Below are 22,404 nucleotides of genomic sequence, written 5' to 3'. Positions count from 1 at the left end.
CCCCCGCCCCGATACTTAGAATTGAACCCCAGGGCCACTCTGCCACTGAGCTCCATCCCCACCCCTTTTTATTTTTTTATTCTGAGAAAGGGTTTTCCTAAATTGCCAAGGTTGGCCTTAATTTTGTGATCCTCCTACCTCAGTCTCCAGAGTTGTTGAGATTATAGGCATGCATCATTGCACCTGACCTTGACTGGATCTCTTCTGAGATGGTCATAACGTGGCCACAGGAAGGAGGACTCAGTTCCTCACTGCCTGGGCCTCTCCATAAAGCTTGCTTAAGTGTCCAAATGACATGGTGTCTGGCTTCTCCCAGAGCAAGTGATCTAAGAGAGAAAGTGCAAAAGAGGGAAGCTGTAGTTAGTGCCTTTTTTTTTTTAAATTTTTAATATTTTTTTTATTTTTTAGTTATCGGCGGACACAACATCTTTGTTTGTATGTGGTGCTGAGGATCGAACCCGGGCCGCACGCATGCCAGGCAAGCGCGCTACCGCTTGAGCCACATCCCCAGCCCCTAGTTAGTGCCTTTTATGTTCAACTTGTCACTTCTGCCATAGACTTCTGCCAACAGTCTATGGCAGAACAGCAAGTCACGAAGAGCAACCCAAACTCAAGGGGAGGGGAATTAAACTTCACCTCCTCCATTATTTGAAGGAGTATCAAATAATGTGTGGACTTATGCTAAAACCACCACATACTCACTGTTTGACATACTATTTTTATTTTTTTGCACTGCAAAGTATGGAACCCAGGGCCTCATCCATGCTAGGCAGGCACTCTACCAGTGAGCTATATTCCCAGCTTTGTTGGGCATTTTATAATAACATATTTTCATTTCAAATTTATTGTGGCCCTGGGATTCTTTTTTTAAAAATTGCAATATACAAACTTTATTTAACAAAAGTAACAGGTAATGTCAAACAGGCACTTCTATCACGAGAAAAAGTGAGCCAGGTATGGTGGTGCACGCCTGTAATCCCAGCAGCTCAGGAGGCTGAGGCAGGAGGATCATCAGTTAAAAGCCAGCCTTAGCAACAGGGAAGTGCTAAGCAACTCAGTGAGACCCCGTCTCAAAATAAAATACAATATACGGCTGGGGATATGGCTCAGTGGTTGAGTGCCCCTGAGTTCAATCCCTGGTAGCCCTCTACCCAAAGAAAAGAAAAAGTGACTTAGAAGAAATTTTATCTTAAATACCTTGCAATAACATAAAGGCAGTGGTATTTAATTGAGTTCTGTTGCTGTGAAGAATGTAGCTCATGCACAGATATGGATGAATGATTGTACATTTTTCAACTAGAAGAGGTCATCTAAAAAGAAAAATATGTGGCTCTGGTTCATGAATCATGTAATGGGCCCAGCCTAGACTCTGTTGGACACCAAGTCTCCTCCACTCCTCTTCAGACATTAAATGAGTTTTGGGTACCTCTGGAAAGTTCTGTGGGTAACATGACATGCTGGTACTTGTAGTGATCATCAAAATACTTATTAGAGCAGTAGATCTACTTATGGGTATCATGCCAGCGCACAACAGGGCAGAAATGATGCAGAAACCAAAGAGAATGCAATGAGTATAGGAAGCAGAATCACGTCCTTCCATTTTAAGCCAGGGCAACAACTTGACTGAAACCATGAGCTGCTGCTGCTGCTGCTTTTTTTTTTTTTGATGTGGTGCTGGGGATTGAACCAAGGGCCTTGTGTATGCAAGGCAGGCATTCTACCAACTGAACTCTATCCCCAGCACGGCCCTGAGAGTCTTAAAAAAGAAGTGAATGTTTCCAATTTTTAGATTTGCTGTAGGATGGATTATTGTGGAAGGGGGCTAACATTTGTGGATGTCAGGGCCAAGTGAGAACTTGTTACAGAAAAATATAATAGGGAGAGAAAGGGACTAATCCTTATGGAGCATTTTCTGCTGGCTGGGCACTGATATCCATTTCTTTCTCCATTCTGCTGAAAGGGATGAAAGAGAAACTACAGAAGAATGGATGTGTTGCATTCTCCATTATACCATGTATGCTCTTGGGGTCTGTAGCTCACTTTCTTGAATGTTATAACTACATTCTTATTCACCTGTAATTTTTTTCTTAGTAAACATCATCTCTTTATACTCTTTCCCAGTTCCTGTATGTCCAGGACCATAATATGCTTCTGTTGTTAGTTCTTGGTAAAAACAAGAAGAGGGAAATCTGCATGTTGAGACTGAAAGCTATTATTCTTTTCACTGGATGACCTAAGTGTGATGACCTTGTGGTACCTCTCTGCAAAGATTCCTATTCTGTCCTATTACATTATAGCTTTGTACAGATCCCTCTTAAAGAAAACTATGTTACTTCCATTTGAGATATTTTCAGAAATTGTAGAAGTAGTACCAGCCATGAGCTGTGGCTATCTTACTCTCTGTCCTTATAGGTGGAGAAGGTGAAGAGGGGACAGCGAGCGACAACTTCCATCCCTGCCGGGGGCCTCGGGTCCCCACTGAGAAGATGCGAGCTTCCCGCAGGCCTTCCTAAGAGATCATCTTCTCCTGTGTTATCCAAGTAAGCATCTCTCCCCTTTGCCAGACAGTCTGATTGATGACTTAGAACCATATGAGTGGGGTTTGGTGCTATCTAACATTATAGCTCCTGTTCCCTTATGAGGCATGGCCAGCCAGAAAGAGTAAGCAAGAGAAATGCTAGCCTTTGAACTATCTGCCTTGACTCCATTTATCTTCTGGTTAAATGGTGTACCATTAAGGGATTTGTTGCTTGGTAAATAAATACAGGACTCTTATTTACCAAAATGAAATAGTCAACATTTTCTCCTTACAGCGTTAAAATCCATTCTGTTTACTGATCATTCTTTTCTTTTTTGATTGCATCTGGATTGAAGTGATTGCATTGTGCGTGGGTACCTGCTTGCCTTCCTCTGCCTTTCCCATCTTATTGTCTACTTAACATCAACAATAACTTGTCAGCCATGAATTTTTATTAGAAATTTGGTAAACTCACCAGTGAAAATATGTAAATGAAAAATTTATATCTGTCACCACTGTTTTAAGTCTTTGAAGTATTTTACCAACTAACAAGAACGACTCATCAAATAATTCATTTCAGTAGTACAATGGAAACATCTTTAGTAATAGTGTGAGAGAAAGAGAAATGTGATTTAATTTGGGAAAAGAGGAAAGTTTTGTTTTTTGATTTTTTTTTTTTTTTTTTTTTTGGTGGTAGTGGTGGTTTTTGTTTTTGTTTTGTTTTGTTTTGGTACTAGGAATTGAACCCAGGGGCACTGTATCACTGAGCTATATCTCCAGTCCTTTTTATTTTTATTTTGAGACAGGGTCTCTCTAAGTTGCTGGCCTTGAACTTGCAAACCTCTGCCTCAGCCTCCCAAGTTGCTTGGGTTACAGGTGTGCACCACCATGCTTGGTTAGGAAAGTTTGTATATATGGAAGATAATGTAGACCTTGTTTAGTACATCCGTTTGACTCAAAGAATGAAGGATAAAACACAAATTTAATGAACACTTAGGATTTGTTTAAAATATTTCAAGGTGACGTCAGCTCTTCTTTTTAATGTGTTGCTTTCTAACAGAGTTTTCACAATTATTAGTTTTCTCAGATTACTATGATTTTTAAAAACTTATTTATTTATTTATTTATATACGGTGCTGGGTATCAAAGTGCCTCATACATGCGAGGCAAGTGCTGTACCACTGATCCACAGCCCTAGCCCCTACTATGATTTTTATAGACTACTAATATCCTTTCATAACACATCTCTGAATTAATAGGTTGTTTTTTAAATTTTCATTGTTTAGTTCACAGTGTCCTTTCTATGCTAGTTTTGCTTGTCTTATTTCTTAGCCTTCTTGGCTCGTATCCACAAATCACTATGCTTGTGTTAACTTGGGATATTTATTTATTTATTTTATTATTTTTAAAATATTTATTTATTTATTTTAGTTTTCGGTGGACACAACATCTTTGTTTGTATGTGGTGCTGAGGATAGAACCTGGGCCCCACGCATGCCAGGCGAGCGCGCTACCGCTTGAGCCACATCCCCAGCCCCGTCTTGGGATATTTATATTAATAGAAAAGCCTAGTTCATACTGGAGTTTTTCCAGGTTTTAGTCTCTTATCCTAGATATTGAGTCATGGTTCCTATACAGAAAATAACTTGCAAGTTTCATCATTATTATTATAAATTTCATTAAAATAATCAAGTAAGTTATTGCATTCTACAGAGATGGGAGTTATGCTCTAGTAGGAAGCAAGGTCACAACTGGCTCTATGCTGTTTCTTGGAAGTTGAACATCTTGAAAAAATTATGTTTCTAGAACTATTTAATATTTTAAAAGACAAATCATCTGAATTTTTAATTTTTTAAAAAACTTTTTTAGTTGTAGATGGACACAATATCTTTATTTTTTATTATTATTTTTTAATGTGGTGCTGAGGATTGAACCCCATACCTGACACATGTGAAGCAGGTGCTCTACCACTGAGCTGCAGTCCCAGCCCCAAGTCATAGGAATTTTATAAAATACTTGTTTGATCAGACACTTGAATAAAATCCCATACCATTTTTATATGTTCAATTTAGAGAAAAAAAATTATTCCCACTCTTTTAAAACAGTAATAGGGGGCCTGGGCCTGTGGCTCAGTGGTAGCACACTTGCCTAGCATGTGTGAGGTGCTGGGTTTGATGTTCAGCACTGCATATAAATAAATAAAATAAAGGTCTATCAACAACTAATAAAAATTTAAAAAAAACAGTAATAGGCACATGGTAGGTGCTTTAAATATTTTCAGGATAAATGAATGCAAGTTACTGTGTCAAGTGCCTCAGAGAATCAAAAAACGAATGAAAATAGTCTCTAATTTAAGGAAGCAAGGTGAGAGGGAGCCATGTATATAGTAATGTGCAGATCAGACCCCAATCCAAAGGGCTATCTGGCTCAGGACTTGTGACTCAGCTTGTCGTTGGACAGGGATCTGAGGAGGTCCCCCAAAAAGGAGAAGGGGATCAACTAGACCCTGCCAGGTTCTTGACTTACTCTGGAGAAAAGAATTTTAGGATGTATCAAAAGAGGCACAGATTTATTTAGGAAACCAAGGAATACACATTCAGGGTGCGGAGAATGCAGGCTGTCTTGAGATTGAGAGTGAGATGGGCTTTTGAGGTCTCAGGCTCTTCTTTTAAAGGAAACTTTGTAGGCTGGGGGTATGGCTCAGTGGCAGAGTGCTTGCCTAGCATGTTCGAGGCTCTGGATTCTATCCTTAGCACCACACAAAAGGAAACAAATTCTGTTCATCTACAACTACAAATTTTTTTTTTAAAAAAAGAAACCATAAATAGTGAACATCAGCAGTATGTGGATAAGGCATCAGCCTAGTGAGCTCAGTTTTCTGAGTCTTAGAGCACAGATAACGTCTGGAATTTACCTATATTATATGTCTCTAAGAGTATTTTCTCTCGGCTGCTTTTTAATCTGAAAAAAAAAACATTGACTAAGCTAGCAATATATGTAGACATTAATTATCTGGACTCATAATACTCTAAGATTCAAAGGCTTTTTAGGAATTTACATAATCAGCGAAGGTACCCTTCAACAGATAAATGGATAAAGACCCAGTGGAGTACTCAACCATAAAGAATGCACTTATGGGGCTGGGTTTGTGGCTCAGTGGTAGAGCGCTTGCCTAGCCTGTGTGAGGCACTGGGTTCGATCCTCAGCTCCACATAAAAATAAATATATAAAATAAAGGTATTATGTTCATCTATAACTAAAAAAATATTTTAAGAAAATAAGAATGCAATTTTGGCATTTGCTGGTAAATGGATGGAACTGGAGACTATGTGCTAAGAAAAATAAGCAAAGGTCAAATGTTTTTCCTGCTATGCGGAAGCTAGTCCAAAATAAGTGGGGAAAGAGAAGGGGAAAAGTGGGGGGATTCCATCAAATAGAAGAAAGATGGGTGGACTATATGAAGGAGACTCGGGGAGGGAGAGGGAGAGGGATAAGGCAAGGGAAGAACAGCAGAATGAGGGCTGGGGTTGTGGCTCAGAGGTAGAGTGCTCACCTAGCATGCATGAGGTACTGGGTTCGATCCTCGGCACCACATAAAAATAAAAAAAGATATTGTGTCCACCTATAATTAAAAAATAAATATTGAAAAAATGAAAGCAAAATTAAAAAATTTTACAGAAAGAACAGTGGAATGAATATCTGATCTAACTTTCCAGTGTACATAATATGAATATACCACAGTGAATCTCACCATCATGTTTATTCATCCACAAGCCACTATTAAAAAAAAAAAAAAAACCTAAAAGTAAATAGCAGAAATTTATAAAGTAGAGGGGAGGGAGAAGAGGAGGGATGGGGGAAATACTAGGGGTTGAATTAGAGCAAATTATATTCCATGCTTTTATAATTCTGTCATGAATCCTAATGTTATGTATACTAAAAGGAACCAATTAAAAATTATTTCTGAGGCTGGGGATGTGGCTCAAGCGGTAGCTACGCGCTCGCCTGGCATGCGTGCGGCCCGCGTTCGATCCTCAGCACCACGTACAAACAAAGATGTTGTGTCCGCCGAAAACTAAAAAATAAATATTGAAATTCTCTCTCTCTCTCTCTCTCAAAAAAAAAATTATTTCTGGAGGAAAACTTGGGGAGTTAAAGATAAGGATGTTCTGGAGCTTCCTGGCACCTTCTCTGGAACCAGTCAAAACTGAATTTACCCCCTTTTCTGTGCTCAGGTAGCATCACATGCATACCTCTACCATTCATTCCTTCCACAAATACCTATAGATCACCTGCTGTGAATCCAGCATTCTTCACTCTTAAGGTTCAGTGATAAATTTGGCAAAAGTCCCTGCCATCATGGAGTTTACGTGACAGTGATTAGCAAGTATAATATCAGGTGGTGATAATTGCTGTGAAGAAAAAAATAAGTGGATCAGATGACAAGATGTGGTAGAAGAGGGTAACTAGATAAGTCGTCAGGAAAGGCTTCTCTGAGGAGGTGATATTTGGTAAGAACCCTGCATGAAGTGAGGGAGCAGGCAGCATTGATGTGTACCTCATTGGGCTGTGTGAACATTTTAGGCTCAGTCTCCTGCTGCGCCACTTTGAGGGTGAGAGCTATTGATTTCTTATTGCACAGCAGGTGCTCAGTGTGTGTCTGTCTTAGTGTATTTTGGTTGCTTGGGACCAGAAATGGTTTCACAGTTTGGAGTCTTTCAGATTTTAGAATGTTTGCATAGGCTTTATGGATTGAGCATCCCTGATCTAAAATCTGAAACTTGGAGCGCTGACATGATGCTAAAAAAGTTTAGGGTTTTGGAGCATTTCAGATTTGAGAATTTCAGGTTAGGGATGTACAACCTGTATTAATGAGTTGAGAAGTCTAAAGAGAAGCAAATTTTACTTGATTTTAAAATGTTCAGAAAGAAAGATAGTTTCCCACCAAGTGAAAATTAATAGCTGTACCACAGTGGGTATGGACCACATCTAAAAACATGGGAACTCATGTAGAATGTAAGGCAATTCTGAAAAATCCAGCTAAACTATATGGCAGTGAAAAAGAATGGGTCATTGTTGCCCACAACCACATGGGTAGATCTCAGGAATGGGTGGATCTCAGGTGTTGCATGGAAAACTCCTCTTGTAGAATGTCAGTAGTATCATTCCATTCATTTTAGTTCCTAGATGTGTAAAACTAAACAATCTGTTTTTAAGAATGTGGTAAATGGGGTTTTTTAAAAAGTAAAAAAATGGCAAACAAGATTCAGGGTGATGATGGCCTCTGAGTGAGGAGGAGAGGGAATTGGATCAGGGAGGGGAACATAGGCAATTCTAGCACATTGGTAACTTCTTTCTTTTGGATTAGGTGGTGGATATGTAGATGTTTGTTATATTCTTTAAACCTTATACATTTTGTACATGTTTTTGCACACTCGGTATTAAAGAAAAACAAAAAAGAGACACTTGATATTTAAAATGGTGTCATGCACAAAATAAACCCCATTTTCTTTTGACATTCTCACTATGGAGACCAAGTAATGTGATTTTTAAAGCACACTAAAAATGATGTGCTTTGAAAGGGGACATAGTTAGCCTCTTTGAACTCCTATCTAACAGCTCAGACGAGTCATGTGATTAATGATCCCTGTTCCTGTGACCTCCTAAGCTCTGACAGTGTATTGTTCCCCTCCCTGATCTCAGATAAATTAAGCCACAGTTGGGTGGATGTGCATATTAATAGCATTGCCCTTCTAAGCATTCAGGTTTATTTTCATTGTTTATATTGTCGGGTACTTGTATAGGTTTTAGAAAACTAGCTTCAGTAACACCCTGAAAGATTTAGATGGAGCATACCTTTCTTCCTGTAACCTAGAGATAAGAAATCAAGTGCGGCCAACTAGATTTACCCACCCATCTCTGCCTGTGAGTATTGATGCTTGCCTGCACTTAAATTTTTTCAGTGTGAAGTATTCTCTAATGGTTTTACATTCCTAGAAATATATGTTAAATTGGTTGGGTCATTATTATGAGTAATATTTCAGTTATCTACTGCTGCTCTTAACAAACCCCCCAAAATTCAGTGGCCTACAACTATAATTTATTTTTTTAATATTTATTTTTTAGTTGTAGGTAGACATACAGTATCTTTATTTCATTTTTTTGTGTGTGTGGTGCTGAGGATCAAACCCAGTGCCTAACACGTGCTTGGCGAGCACTCTACCACTGAGCTACAACCTCAGCCCAATTTATTATTAACTTGAGCTTACATGGCAGTTCTCTCTCTTAGTCTTTTATGAAGTTGTTTTATGGGTTAACTCACGGTCATTGGATGTTCTGCCATTGGGCAGTTCTTATCAGGGATCTTCTGTGCAGTTGTGGTCTATTGTCAGCTTGGACTGCAGTTACCTAAGTCTTGATGACTGGAAGTCCAAAATGGACCATTGTCTTTGCTGGTAGTTGATGCTGGCTTTTGGCTGAAGGGTTCCAGGAGCTGTCAACCAGTATTCCTGCATGTAGCCTCTCCATATCGCTTAAGCATCTCATAGCATGGCAGCTAGGTTTGAAGAGTGAGCCATCTTCTAGGCAGAATGTGGAAGTTTCCAGGCCAGTTAAGGATATGCCCTGAATTGTCACAGAATTACTTATCTGCTATGTACTATTATTCAAAGCAGTAAGGCCAACCCAGATTTAGTGAGTTGGAGAAATAAATTCATAAAATCATGTGGGATGAGAGAGATTATTGTGGCCATCATTTTTGCCACCACCATTGTTCTCCAATAGGCATTTGCATTTTTACCTGAAATTTTTCTTAAAAAGGATGACTGAAATGTTAAGTGACATCCTGTCATTGGAGCCATACTTATACTCACCCATTCCTATATTTTTCAATCTCATCAGAGGCTCATTTGCGTTTTAACCAGTCTTTTTAGCCTTTTTATTTTGACCTTTTTATCCTTACAGAAAAATTGTAAGACTAGAGCAAAGAACTCCTGTATGCCATTCATCCTGTGTTAACATTTAGCCATATTTGTTTCATTATTCCTGTAACCCATTACTCTCATTCACGGTCTCACATCTGCTCTCTATAGACACATACATTGAAATGCACACATGCCCAGATTTCTCTCAGAACAATTGAAGGTAAGTTATAGGTGTCATGCCCCTTTACCACTAAAATGAGGCATTGTTTTACATACCCATAGAACATTTTAAAAAATATTTTTAGTTGTAAATGGACATCATACCTTTATTTTGTTTATTGAGGTTTTTTTTTAATGTGGTGTTGAGGATTGAACCCCAGTGCCTCACATGTGTTAGGAAAGCACTCTACCACTGAGCCACAACCCCAGCCCATAGAACAATTTTGAAAATCAGAAAATTTAACTTTGAGATGTTATTGTTACTCAATTTACAATCTATATGCAGTTTTAGCCAGTTCCAATAAGATCCTTTATAGCATTTCTCCCCTTGGTCCAGGATCCAACCCATATAGTGTCCTATATTATCTTTGGTCATCTTATCTCTTTTGTTTCCTTTAACCTGGAACAGCACCTCAGCCTTTCTTTTTCATGATCTTGACATTTTTAAAACAGTTATTTTAAGAACTATCCTTCAACTTAGGTTGCTCTGATATTTCTTTGTGGTTAGATTCAAGTTGTGCATTTTGGGCAGGAATCCCATGGCTGGGATAACTAGGTCCTCAGTGCCTCATTTCATGATATCAGTTTATTTCCTTTACTGGTGATGCCAATGTCGGTCTCTGGGTTAAGGTAGTGTCCATAGGTTTGGGGGTTTTTTTCGGGGGGGGGGGTTGTTGTTGTTGTTTGTATAGGTTGTTATTTTTCTCTCTTGGAAATAATAAATTTCAGAATGTTGGCTGAGCTGTGCTGATGAGGTCACAGATCCCTCCCTCCCAGCTAATGGGTAGACTGTGTTCACTGTGCTTGGAGTTAAATGGCTTTGAAAAATAGAACTAGATTCCAGGATGTGGTGGAAAAAGTCTTTTGGTGTTCTGCTTTGCAGTCAACTCACGTTCAAAAGTGTGACAACCCTCTCCCAAGAGTCCCTCTTGCCCCTGTACTTATGGAAGTATTTGTTCATATTTTCTGCTAGTCATGAAACCTTAAAAGGTTATATAATGCAGCCCTGTGCACCAGGAAGGCTTTCTTCTACCTTCCCAAAGAAACCTTGTGAATCCCCTTTGTCATACTTGTATTGAACCTGAAAAAATTAAAGTAGAAGAGCTAAAAAAGAAAAAGGAAGAAAAAAAAATTTGATTTGAATGCCAGCCCTGGTACCTTCATCTGTTTGCATCTTTTTGAAAAAAGTCACCTAAGCTCTTAAGACGTTGGTTGTCTAATAATAATTTCCTACCTACCTCACTGGGTTATTGTGGTGATCAAATTGACCCTGATTAAAGAGATAAGAAGATACTTTAAAATAAAACTGTATAAGTACACAGTGAGTTCCCTTGATTAATTCATATTTAATTTCTTTTCTAAGCTAAGTTACCTATTTCCAGGAAACTGGAAAAAAAAGTGTTGCCAAATTTCATTTGGCTCACAATAGTGTGAACAGAGCTGGCCAGAAAGTGTGGGGCCTGCCACACCAGTACTGCCTTGTTTAAGATGCTATGCTCTTGCAGGGCAGCTGGCAGGGTGCTAAGTCTGTATGAGCAAGTGGTGAAGCAGGATAAATGGGAAACTCTATAGATAAAATTGGGAACTTCAAAGATTATTGTCTGTTTTTTGGTCTCTCACCATTAGAAAAAAATCAGACTTGCCTACACTTGTCTAATTTGAAAGTTGTGTTTGTTTCTGTGTCTTCTAACTTATCCTGTTTATTGAATTGGGGTAGGGGAATATAAGCAGACTTCTTGAATTTTATCCCAAATAATTCACCCTTACTTCTCAGGTATAAGTTATTTTTAAATGCATGTTTGTGGGTGGTTGGCCCAGTTTTACTTAGAATAGAACCTCACAGTCTGTGGTGTGAACTGAACCTACATGTGACAGTTCTATTAAAGCCAAGTGGAAGGAAGGCTGCTCAGGGCTTTGCCAATTTAAAACTATCAGAACCTGTCCCACTAGGCCATTCAGGTCTTTCCTTGGTAGGATTGTAATCCCATCCCACAGTTTGATCTACTTAAATAGAGTTATTTAAAGTAAGGGTCATGTTGGAATTTATGACTGCTAAGGCTGCAGCCATTTCAAGCCTCTTACCCATTGCCCCCATTCCAGTTCTGGCAACCCTAATGGTGGGAATAGTGTCTGCAGAAAAGCTCTTCATTCTCATCTATCCATTTAGGAGCAGAGGTACCAGCAAACTGCAGGACCACAGGGCAGAACTCACCTCTTTTAGTACCACTTAAAGAAGCCCAGAATATGGCTTGCTGCAGGCAGGTCCCAGAAAGAGAACTAGAGTGAACAGAACTTGCTTGGTCTCACCAGTCAAAGAACTCATCTCTCTCTCCCAGAAGAAGGTGAGGGTAATGAAGAGCAGACAGCGAGCTAATCCCTCTAGGCAGGTTCCTCCTTGCTTCTTAAGGAGACAAAGTAGGAATTCTTATGAGAGAAGAAAATGTTTCTGTCTTCATCATCTACAACAAGATAGCAATTTTACCAGGTATCCTAGTGCTGCACACCTGTAATTCCACCAACTCAAGAGGCTGAGGCAGGAGGATCACAAATTCCAGGTCAGCCTGGGCAACTTAGCAAGACCCTGTCTTAAAATTTTTAAACAAGAGCTGGAGATGTAGCTCAGTGGTAGAGCACCCCTGGGCTCAATCTCCAGTACTACCAAAAAAAAAAAAAAAAAGCAGTCTCCTATGCTTTCCTACAGCCTCTCTCACTAAGTTCCAAATCTTCCCCCTGCCTTTACAGTGCTATTGGATGAAAGACACACATAGCATTTGCATGGTGTTCAAGGGTAGTGAGTTTTGAACTTGGAAAGGAATTAATGATCAAATCTCTCCCAGACTCCCTCATGGTGGTTATGACAAGTGGGTAGTGGGTTTATAACCATGGATGCTGCTCACCTTGATAGGATACTGTTAGCTTGAGAGAGCAGTGGGGGATTTGAGGGTGGAGAGACAACACACAGGTCTGCATGCTTAATTTTGTTCTTACAGTCTGACAGCATGAAAGGAAAGTGTTGCCAAGTACAAGATCTCATGCCATATGTTTGTACATGTTCTTTGAACCTAAACATAAGTTTTTCTAGATCCTTGGAAAGCTATGCTTAAGTGGAGTGCTATCAACATGAGAGAACAGGATGGGATGGTTTATCTGTTTACAGTTAACTTCCTGATTTTGGTTTCTTCTTATCTGTGAGGATCATTTGGAGTTTTATTTGATTATATATTGAAACACCATCAATATTTAATAGTTATTGATTTCTTATTCTATGCCAGTTCTAAAAAGAACATCTTGGGGTCTTGGTGACCCAAACTTAGGCTAAACCACTATTGTCACACAAGGAGTAGAACAAAGTTGTAAGGAGGAGAGTCAGGTAGATGTGAGCTCAAACAACAGCTCCATTGCTTAGTTAACCATGGAAGCCACTTAACCTTTCTAAGCTGGGTTTCCTCATCTGTAAAATGGCCATAACAGTAGTACCTGTGTCATATTGTTTTTCAACAACTAAAACACATACGTATAAAGGCACTCATACATTATCTCTCAAGCCAAGGCTTTCAGCAGCCTATTGGTGTGCTTTGAGGTCACTGTGGGGATTGGACACTACCCCTCCAACCAGAGAAGCTTCACTCATATTTATAAATTTTATGTGCATCTTTGTCTGTGTCCTCTCAGGGCTTCTCAGCTGAGGGGAAATCTCTTCCCTGAAAGGACATTTGGCAATATCAAGAAACATTTTTGGTTGTTATAGCCCACAGGTTGCTATTGGCCTTCAGTGGACAGAGACCAGAGATACTGCTCAAAATCCTATAGTGCACAGGATAGCCCCCTACAATACAAAACAATCTGGCCCCAAATGTCAGAAATGCCAAGTTGAAAAAACCTGTTACATGTTCAAATGCAAATCATGGGACAGTGGGGGGTTGTTCTGCATAATTTTTCTTTAATAAAGGAGTCTAAAATCAGAAAACAGGAGGTCTATAGTGCATCTAGAAAGAATCACCTGATTGCTGAGATATCTGAACAACTGTATCCCTTAGGAATTGTGGGATAACCCTAATGTAGGGCATGAACCATCTTAACAAAGGACAAATAGGACAGTAATCTGCAGAGAGTCAAAGCATCGTCTGTATAAACAAGGTATATTTGAGTTCTAGGTGGCCCCAGGAGTAATGGAGTGATGACACAGGGAAGTCATTTTGGCCAGTATGAAGAAATTCTTCCTAAGGTTGAAACTGTCCATCCAGCTGGAAAGCAGACTGCCGTGGAAGGTGTGGATGTCCTACCATGGAATTTTGATGCACACTGATTATTTACATCAATAGAATGGTTGATACTGAAACAACTGGATTTTAGAAATTTAGATCATGTTAAAGAAGTATTCATTTTATCAGGTGATCAGCTATTACCCACTACCATGTGGCCCTCCTCTTGGCAGTGACTAAGAGAAGGTAGAGGTACTCTCCTGGCACCAAGAACTGACTTTTTAGCATGAGAATCTCATTGGAAAACTAGCCTACATCTTGCCCAGTCCACATGCCACTTGTGGCATCCTGAGACCAAGCTTAAAACTGATCTGATAAGATTCTCCCCTGACTGCCAGGATCTGATTAGGTAATTCTTTAAGTCTCTGGTAAGAAATTGGCCTTACATATTAGGTTGAGTTGCCATTTTTATTGCTCTTTTTTCTGTTGATGGATGTTGGCAAGTGCACAGGGTTCAACCTGCTGTAGTATTAAAACAGACAGTTTGTGGTTACATACAGATTGATTTATATCCTTCCTAGAGAAACTCTATACAAATACTCACAAATCTCTGGGGTAAACTGGACATATCAATTTCCATTGTTGCCTACATCCTCATCACCCAGTACTCATCAGGAGCCAGTCCTAAGCTGGAGAAGCTATATAACAGACCTGCATTTTAACAAAATGGTGTTTCCCTAAGTGTCTTATTTTCGTCTTTTACATATTCCCAGTAGGGAGGAAAAAGATCCTATTAAACCTAAGAACCCCAAAAAGCACCCGTAATCCCATCTTTTAGCTGAATTCTTTCTCAGCATTTAAAAAGGAACTGGGAACATTGAAAACATTGTGTTTAGTGAAAGAAGTCAGACACAAAAGAACAAATTGTATGATTCCACCTATATGAGGTAACTGGAATAGGCAGAGGTCTTTACGTACTCAGTGTATCTGGCCCTTATCAAATATACGATTTGTGAAAATTTTCTCCTATTCTATGAATTGTCTTTCTTTTTTTCATTTTTTAAAAATTTATTTATTCTAATTTGTTATATATGTTAGCAGAATGCAATTCAATTCATAGTACACATATAGATCACAATTTTTCATGTCTCTAGTTGTACACAAAGTAGAGTCACACCATTTGTGCCTTCATGCCCGTACCTGGGGTAATTATGTCCATCTCATTCCATCGTCTTTCTTACCCCCCCGCCCCCTCCCTTTCCCTCCTTCCCCTTTACCCTATCTAAAGTTCCTCCATTTCTCCCATGTACCTTCCCCATCCCCATTATAGATCAGCATCCTCATATCAGAGAAAACATTCAGCATTTGTTTTTTGGGGATTGTCTTACTTTACTTAGCATAATATTCTCCAACTCCATCCATTTACCTGCAAATGCCATGATTTTATTCTCTTTTAATGCTGAGTAATATCCCATTGTGTATATATACCGCAGTTTTTTTATCCATTCATTTACTAAAGGGCATCTAGGTTGGTTCCACAATTTAGCTATTGTGAATTGTGCTGCTATGAACATTGATGTGGCTGTATCACTGTAGTAGGCTGTTTTTAAGTCCTTTGGGTATAAACCCAGGAGTGGGATAGCTGGGTCAAATGGTGGTTCCAAGTTTTCCAAGGAATCTCCATAATGCTTTCCAGATTGGTTGCACCAATTTGCAGTCCCACCAGCAATGTATGAGTGTGCCTTTTCCCCCACATCCTTGCCAACAGTTACTGTTTGTATTCTTAATAGCTGCCATTCTGACTGGAGTGAGATGAAATCTTAGTTTTGATTTGCATTTCTCTAATTGCTAGAGATGGTGAACATTTTTTCATATATTTATTGATTGATTATTAATCATCTTCTAGGAAGTGTCTATTTAATTCCTTGACCTATTTATTGATTGGTTTATGAGTTCTTTATATATCCTAGTGATTAGTGCTCTATCTGATGTGCATGTGGTAAAAATTTGCTCCTGTTCTGTAGGCTCTTTGTTCTCCTCACTGATTGTTTCTTTTGCTGAGAAGAAGCTTTTCGGTTTGAATCCATCCCATTTATTGATTCTTGATTTTAATTCTTGAGCTATAGGAATCTTATTAAGGAAGTCGAGGCCTAATCCGACATGATGAAGATTTGAGCCTACTTTTTTTCCTATTAGGCTCAGGGTCTCTGGTTTAATTCCTAGGTCCTTGATCTACTTTGAGTTGAGTTTTGTGAATGGTGAGAGATAGGGGCTTAATTTCATTTCGTTGCAGATGGATTTCTACTTTTCCCAGCACCATTTGTTGAAGAGGCTATACTTTGTCCAATATATGTTTTTGGTGCCTTTGTCTAATATGAGATAACTGTATTTGTGTGGGTTTGTCTCTGTGTCTTCTATTCTGCACCATTGGTCTAAAGTCTATTTTGGTGCCAATACCACACTTTTTTTTAACTATTATTGTTGGTTTTTTTTTTTGGTACTATTGTTCTGTAGTATAGTTTAAGGTCTGGTATAGTGATACCACCTGATTCACTTTTCTTCCTAAGGATTGCTTTAGCTATTCTGGGTCTCTTATTTTTCCAGATGAATTTCATGACTGCTTTTTCTATTTCTATGAGGAATGTTATTGAGATTTTGATTGGAGTTGCATTAAATCTGTATAGTGCTTTTGGTAGTGTGGTCATTTTGACATTATTAATTCTGCCTATCCAAGAACAAGGGAGATCTTTCCACCTTCTAAGGTCTTCTTTAATGTCTTTCTTTAACATTCTGTAGTTTTCATTGTAGAGGTCTTTCACCTCTTTCATTAAGTTGATTCCCAAGTATTTTATTTTTTAAAGGCTATTGTAAATGGGGTAGTTTTCCTAGTTTCTCTTTCAGAGGATTTGTCACTGATGTACAAAAATGCCTTTGATTTACGGGTGTTGATTTTATATCCTGCTACTTTGCTGAATTCATTTATTAGTTCTAGAAGTTTCCTGGTAGAATTTTTGGGATCTTCTAAGTATAGAAGCATATTGTGGTGAATCTTGATAACTTGAGTTCTTCTTTTCCTATTCAATCCCTTTAATTTCTTTCGTCTAATTGCTCCAGCTAGAGTTCAAGAACTATGTTAAATGGAAGTGGTGAAAGAGGGCATTTCTGTCTTGTTCAGTTTTTAAAGGGAATGCTTTCAATTTTTCTCCATTTAGAATGATGTTGGCCTGGGGCTTAGCATAGGTAGCTTTTACAATGTTGAGATATGTTTCTGTTATCCCTAGTTTTTCTAGTGTTTTGAACATGAAGGGGTGCTGTATTTTGTTAAATGCTATTTCTACATCTATTGAGATGATTCTTATCTTCAAGTCTGTTGATGTGATGAATTACATTTATTGATTTCCATATGTTGAACCAACCTTGGATCCCTGGGATGAACCTCACTTGATCATGGTGCAATGTCTTTTTATATATATATTTGTATTCAATTTGCCAGAATTTTATTGAGAATTTTTGCATCTATGTTCATTAGAGATATTGGTCTGAAGTTTTCTTTTTTATGTGCTTTTGCCTGGTTTTGAATCAGGGTGATATTGGCCTCATAGAATGAGTTTGGAAGGGTTCCCTCCTTTTCTATTTCATGAAATAATTTGAGGAGTATTGGGATTATTTCTTCTTTGAAGGTCTTGTAGAATTCAGCTGTGTATCCATCTGGTCCTGGGCTTTTCTTGGTTGGTAGACTTCTAATGACATCTTCTGTTTCACTGCTTGAAATTGATATGTTTAACTTGTGTATATCATTCTGATTCAGTTTGGGCAAATTATATGACTCTAGAAATTTGTCAATGCCTTTGATAATCTCTATTTTATTGGAGTACAAATTTTCAAAATAATTTCTAATTATCTTTTGTATTTCTGTAATGTCTGTTGTGATATTTCCTTTTTCATCAAGTATGTTAGTAATCTGAGTTTTCTCTCTCCTCTTTATTAGCATGGCCAAGGGTTTATCAATTTTATTTATTTTTTCAAAGAACCAGCTTTTTGTTTTGTCAGTTTTTTTTCAATTTTTTGTTTGTTTGTTTGTTTCAACTTCATTGATTTCAGCTCTGATTTTAATTATTTCCTGTCGTCTGCTTTTGCTGCTGATTTGTTCTTCTTTTTCTGGGGCCTTGAGATGTAATGTTAGGTCATTTATTTGTTGACTTTTTCTTCTTTTAAGGGATGAACTTCATGCAATGAACGTTCCTCTTTCTACTGGCTTCATAATGTCCCAGAGATTTTGATATGTTGTATCAATGTTCTCATTTACCTCTAAGAATTTTTTAATCTCCTCTTTCATGTCTTTTGCAACCCATTGCTCATTCAGTAGCATATTATTTAGTCTCCAGGTGTTGGAGCAGCTTCTAATTTTTATTTTATCATTGATTTCTAAATTTCATTCCATTATAATATGATAGAATACAGGGTAGTCTCTCTACTTTTTTGTATTTTCTAAGAGTATTTGCTTTGTGGAATAATATATGGTCTGTTTTGGAGAAGGATCCATGTGCTGCTGAGAAGAAAGTGTATTCACTCATTGATAGATTAAATATTCTATACATAGATTAAATATTCTATATATGTCTGTTAAGTCTATAAGTTATTGATTTTATTATTTAGTTCTATAGTTTCTTTGTTTGGCTTTTGTTTGGAAGATCTATCCAGTGGTGAAAGAGGTGTGTTAAAGTCACCCATAATTATTGTGTTGTGGTCTGTTTGAACTTGAGAAGAATTTGTTTGATGAACGTAGATGCTCCATTATTGGGGGCATACATATTTATAATTGTTATGTCTTGTTGATGTATGGTTTTCTTAAGCAGTATGAAATGTCCTTCTTTATCTCTTTTGATTAACATTGGCTTGGAGTCTACTTTATTTGATATGAGGACGGAAACCCCTGCTTGTTTCTGCAGTCTTTGTGAGTGGTATGTTTTTTCCCCAACCTTTCACCTTCGGTCTGTGGATGTTTTTTTTTCCTATGAGATGAAGTCTCTTGAAGGCAGCATATTGTTGGGTCTTTTTTTTTTTAATACAATCTGTCAGTCTATGTCTTTTAATTGATGAGTTTAGGCCTTTAACATTCAGGGTTATTATTGAGACATGATTTGTATTCTGGGTCATATTTGTTTATTTTTGGTATTTAATTTAACTTTATTTCTCCTTTGATTGTTCTTTGCTTTAGTATAATACCTCCCTCTACTGATTTTCATTGTTGTTTTTTGTTTCCTCCTCATAGAATATTTTGCTAAGGATGTTCTGTAGTGCAGGCTTCCTAGTTGTAAATTCTTTTAACTATTGTTTATCATGGAAGGTTTTTATCTCATCATCAAATATTAAGCTTAATTTTGCTGGATATAAGATTCTTGGTTGGCATCCATTTTCTTTCAGAGCTTGGTATATGTTATTCCAGTATCTTCTAGCTTTCAGGGTCTGGGTTGAAAAATCTGCGTATATCCTAATTGGTTTCCTCCTAAATGTAATATGATTCCTTTCTCTTATGGCTTTTAAATTTTTCTCCTATATATTAGGCATTTTCATTATAATGTGCCTTGGTGTGGATATGTTGTGATTTTGTACCTTTGGTGTCCTGTAAGCCTCTTGTATTTGATTTTTCCAATGCAGTCTTCATGTTTGGAAAAAATTCTCATGTTATTTAATTGAATAGATTGTTCATTCCTTTGGTTTGGAACTCTATGCCTTCCTCTATCCCAGTAATTCTTAAATTTGGTCTTTTTATGTTATCCCATAATTCTTGAATATTCTGCTTTTGATTTCTTACCGTCTTCACTGTGTGATCGATACTCTTTTCAAGATTATATATTTTGTCTTCATTGTCTAAGGTCCTGTCCTTAAAGTGATCTAATCTGTTGGTGATACTTTCTTTTGAGATTTTAATTTGATTTGTTTTTTTTTTATTTCAAGGATTTCTGTTTTTTTTTCAGAACCTCTATCTCCTTATTGAAGTAATCTTTTGCTTCCTGTATTTGCTTATGTAGCTCTTTATCAAAATGATCTTTTGCTGCCTATATTTGCTCTCTTATAATTCACAGAACATTTTAATTATGTACATCCTGAACTCCTTCTCTGTCATTTCTTCTGTTATGTTGGCCATGGATTCTAATGATGTAATATCTTGGTTTGTTGGGGGCACTTTCTTCCCTTGTTTTTTTATGTTGTTTGTGTCTTCCCATCTAGAAGTGTAGATCCCAGGAGTTACAGTTTTTACTCTGTAGGCTTATAGTGTCCCTGCAGATTTCTAATAACTCTCCTTTAAGGGGGAGAACAGATCCCAAATCAAACAATATATAATCTTAAACCAAATATCTGCTATTGGGACATATATAGTTTTGAATCATATTGAACGGTAAGTTCAATTATTAACTACAATATGAGCAGTAGGTTTGCAAAAGGGTCTACAGTTTCTGATGGTGGACAAAGAACTGGGGGTGAAGAAGTTGATTAGTAGAAGGAGAAGAGAGAGAAAGTGATTTGGGGGAGACAAGTAAGTGGGAAGACAATAGAGTATATAAAACAAAAATATATATTAAGAAAAGTAAAAATAGGAGATAAATGAATATACAACACCACTGTAATATACTATTCAGACATCCTAGTCCTCGGTAGCCTAATTTATGAAAAGTACTTGGTTTCATAAATGTTGGATATGATGGTGGTAGAAGAGAGAGAAAAAAATCTCGAAGGAAGATAACAAGAATTATTTTTGTTGGAGATCAGTATCTTTCCAGCTTCCCTTCTCATCCAATAGGTGGGGTTGTCTGTTGTTTGATGGTATCTCTACCCTCAGGATGGTGAAGGTTATTAGGGTTGGAGGATTGGTCTAGGGATCTCCTTTGGGGCCCTGCTTGTGTGATGTGGGTGCCTGGTCTTACCTTCTTATATTGCCTGTAGACCTCACAATTCTTGGTCTCTAATGTAGTCTCTAAACTGTATCTCACTCACCCCCTCCCTTTCTATTTCCCAATCAGGAACCTTTCTCTCCAGAGGTCTTGTGGGCTGTGTTCTGGGAGCTGCCCACCTGTTGTGGAGAGCTGTTTTATATTGGGCAGCTCAGGACCTGGTTTTGTGACCCACTTTTGTGGGCTATAGACTGGACACATAGCCGCAGGCACTGTACCGTGTTAGCAGCTGCCGGGGAGAGCGGGGAGTTGGGGACTCTTGGTACCTGGATAATGCTTCTAAGCCCTAGCCAGTGCTCTAAGCTGGGAGCTGCCCCAACTAAAGATGGTGACGAAGGTGTCCCAAGATGGACGCAGCTGCTTTCAGCAATGGAGTGTCTGGGGGTCAGGTGAGGCCGGGCGGGCATGGTGTGCAGCTCTGTGGCATGCATTATTGTAGCTGGCAGCTGTCTCCAGACCCAGTGCAGTGTCCCAGGTGCAGGCTACTGTGTGTAGGGGACTGTGGCAGTAGTTGCAGTGCCCCATGATGGAAGCAACCAGAGGAGCCCCACGTTGGTAGATGGGGGTACACATGGGAGTGGCAGCCTGAGTTCCTGTGTTGGACAGCAGCCAGGATTCCTGCATGGGTTGGCGGCCAGGAGTTCTGTACGGGTGCTAATGCCAGTGGTCCTACTCAGGCACCCAGAGGACCTGTGTGGACAAGTGGCCAGAGCTGGAATAGGCAATTTCATAAAGACAGAAAGTAAAATGGTGGTTGCCAGGGACTGGGGGAGGAGAATGTGGAATCATTTAATGGAAGTGTTTGGGGTGATGGTTGTACAACATGTGAATGCACTTAACTATATACTTAAAAACAGTTGAGATGGTTAATTTTATGTTATTATATATTTTGTCGTGATTTTAAAAATGGAGCCATCTTGGGGCTGGGGTTGTGGCTCAGCGGTAGAACGCTTACCTCGCATGTGCGAGACCCTGGGTTCGATCCTTAGCACCACATACAAAAATAAACAAGTGAAATAAAGGTGTTGTGTCCAACTACAACTAAAAAATAAATAAATATTAAAAATGGAGCCATCTTGTTCATTGTTATATGCCAAAGCCAGATCCAACTGTGGTGTTCATCTGAAAAAAGGAATGAGAAAATGCCTATCAATCCATCTATTTAAGTCAATTTTCTGTTGTGATAAGAAAAGAGGTTTGTTTAGGCTCACAGTTTTGGAGTCAGGGAAGTTCAAGATCATGGTACCAGCATCTGCTAGTCTTCTGATAAGGCCCTCATGCTTTATCATCTCATGGCAGAAAAGTACAAAGGAAATGGGCACATGTGGAAGACCATGTGTATCAGTGAGACAGAGGGGAGGCTAACCCACTTTTTAACAGCCCACCCATTCTCATGGTAAATAATCCAGTTCTGAGAGATATAACACACTGCAAAGAAACTTAATTCATTAAGAGAACTAACTCAGTTTCTCAAGAAAGACATTAATCCATTTTTGAAGGCAGAGCCTCCGTGACCTAACTACCTCCCACTAAGCCCCACCTTTTAAATTACCATGACCTCTCAGTACAGTTATATCAGGACCAGTCTT

At 38.5% G+C, this 22,404-nt stretch overlaps 1 protein-coding gene across 11 annotated transcripts in view; it reads left to right on the top strand.

Moving 5' to 3' along the window:
• Map7d2 (MAP7 domain containing 2) overlaps positions 1-22,404 on the top strand; it is a 61,339-nt gene that overhangs the window by 19,739 nt on the left and 19,196 nt on the right. For all 11 annotated transcript variants that reach the window (XM_048796301.1, XM_048796298.1, XM_048796296.1 and 8 more), the window contains one exon: positions 2,413-2,540. In XM_048796301.1, coding sequence (XP_048652258.1) covers positions 2,413-2,540 — 128 coding nt within the window. The remainder of the gene's footprint in view (positions 1-2,412; positions 2,541-22,404) is intronic.

The sequence above is a fragment of the Marmota marmota genome, unplaced genomic scaffold (genome assembly GCF_001458135.2).
Source record: "Marmota marmota marmota unplaced genomic scaffold, marMar, whole genome shotgun sequence".
Lineage (NCBI taxonomy): Eukaryota > Metazoa > Chordata > Mammalia > Rodentia > Sciuridae > Marmota > Marmota marmota.
The sequence above is the reverse complement of the archived record's forward strand: the minus strand, read 5'-3'. Positions and strand labels throughout refer to the sequence as shown.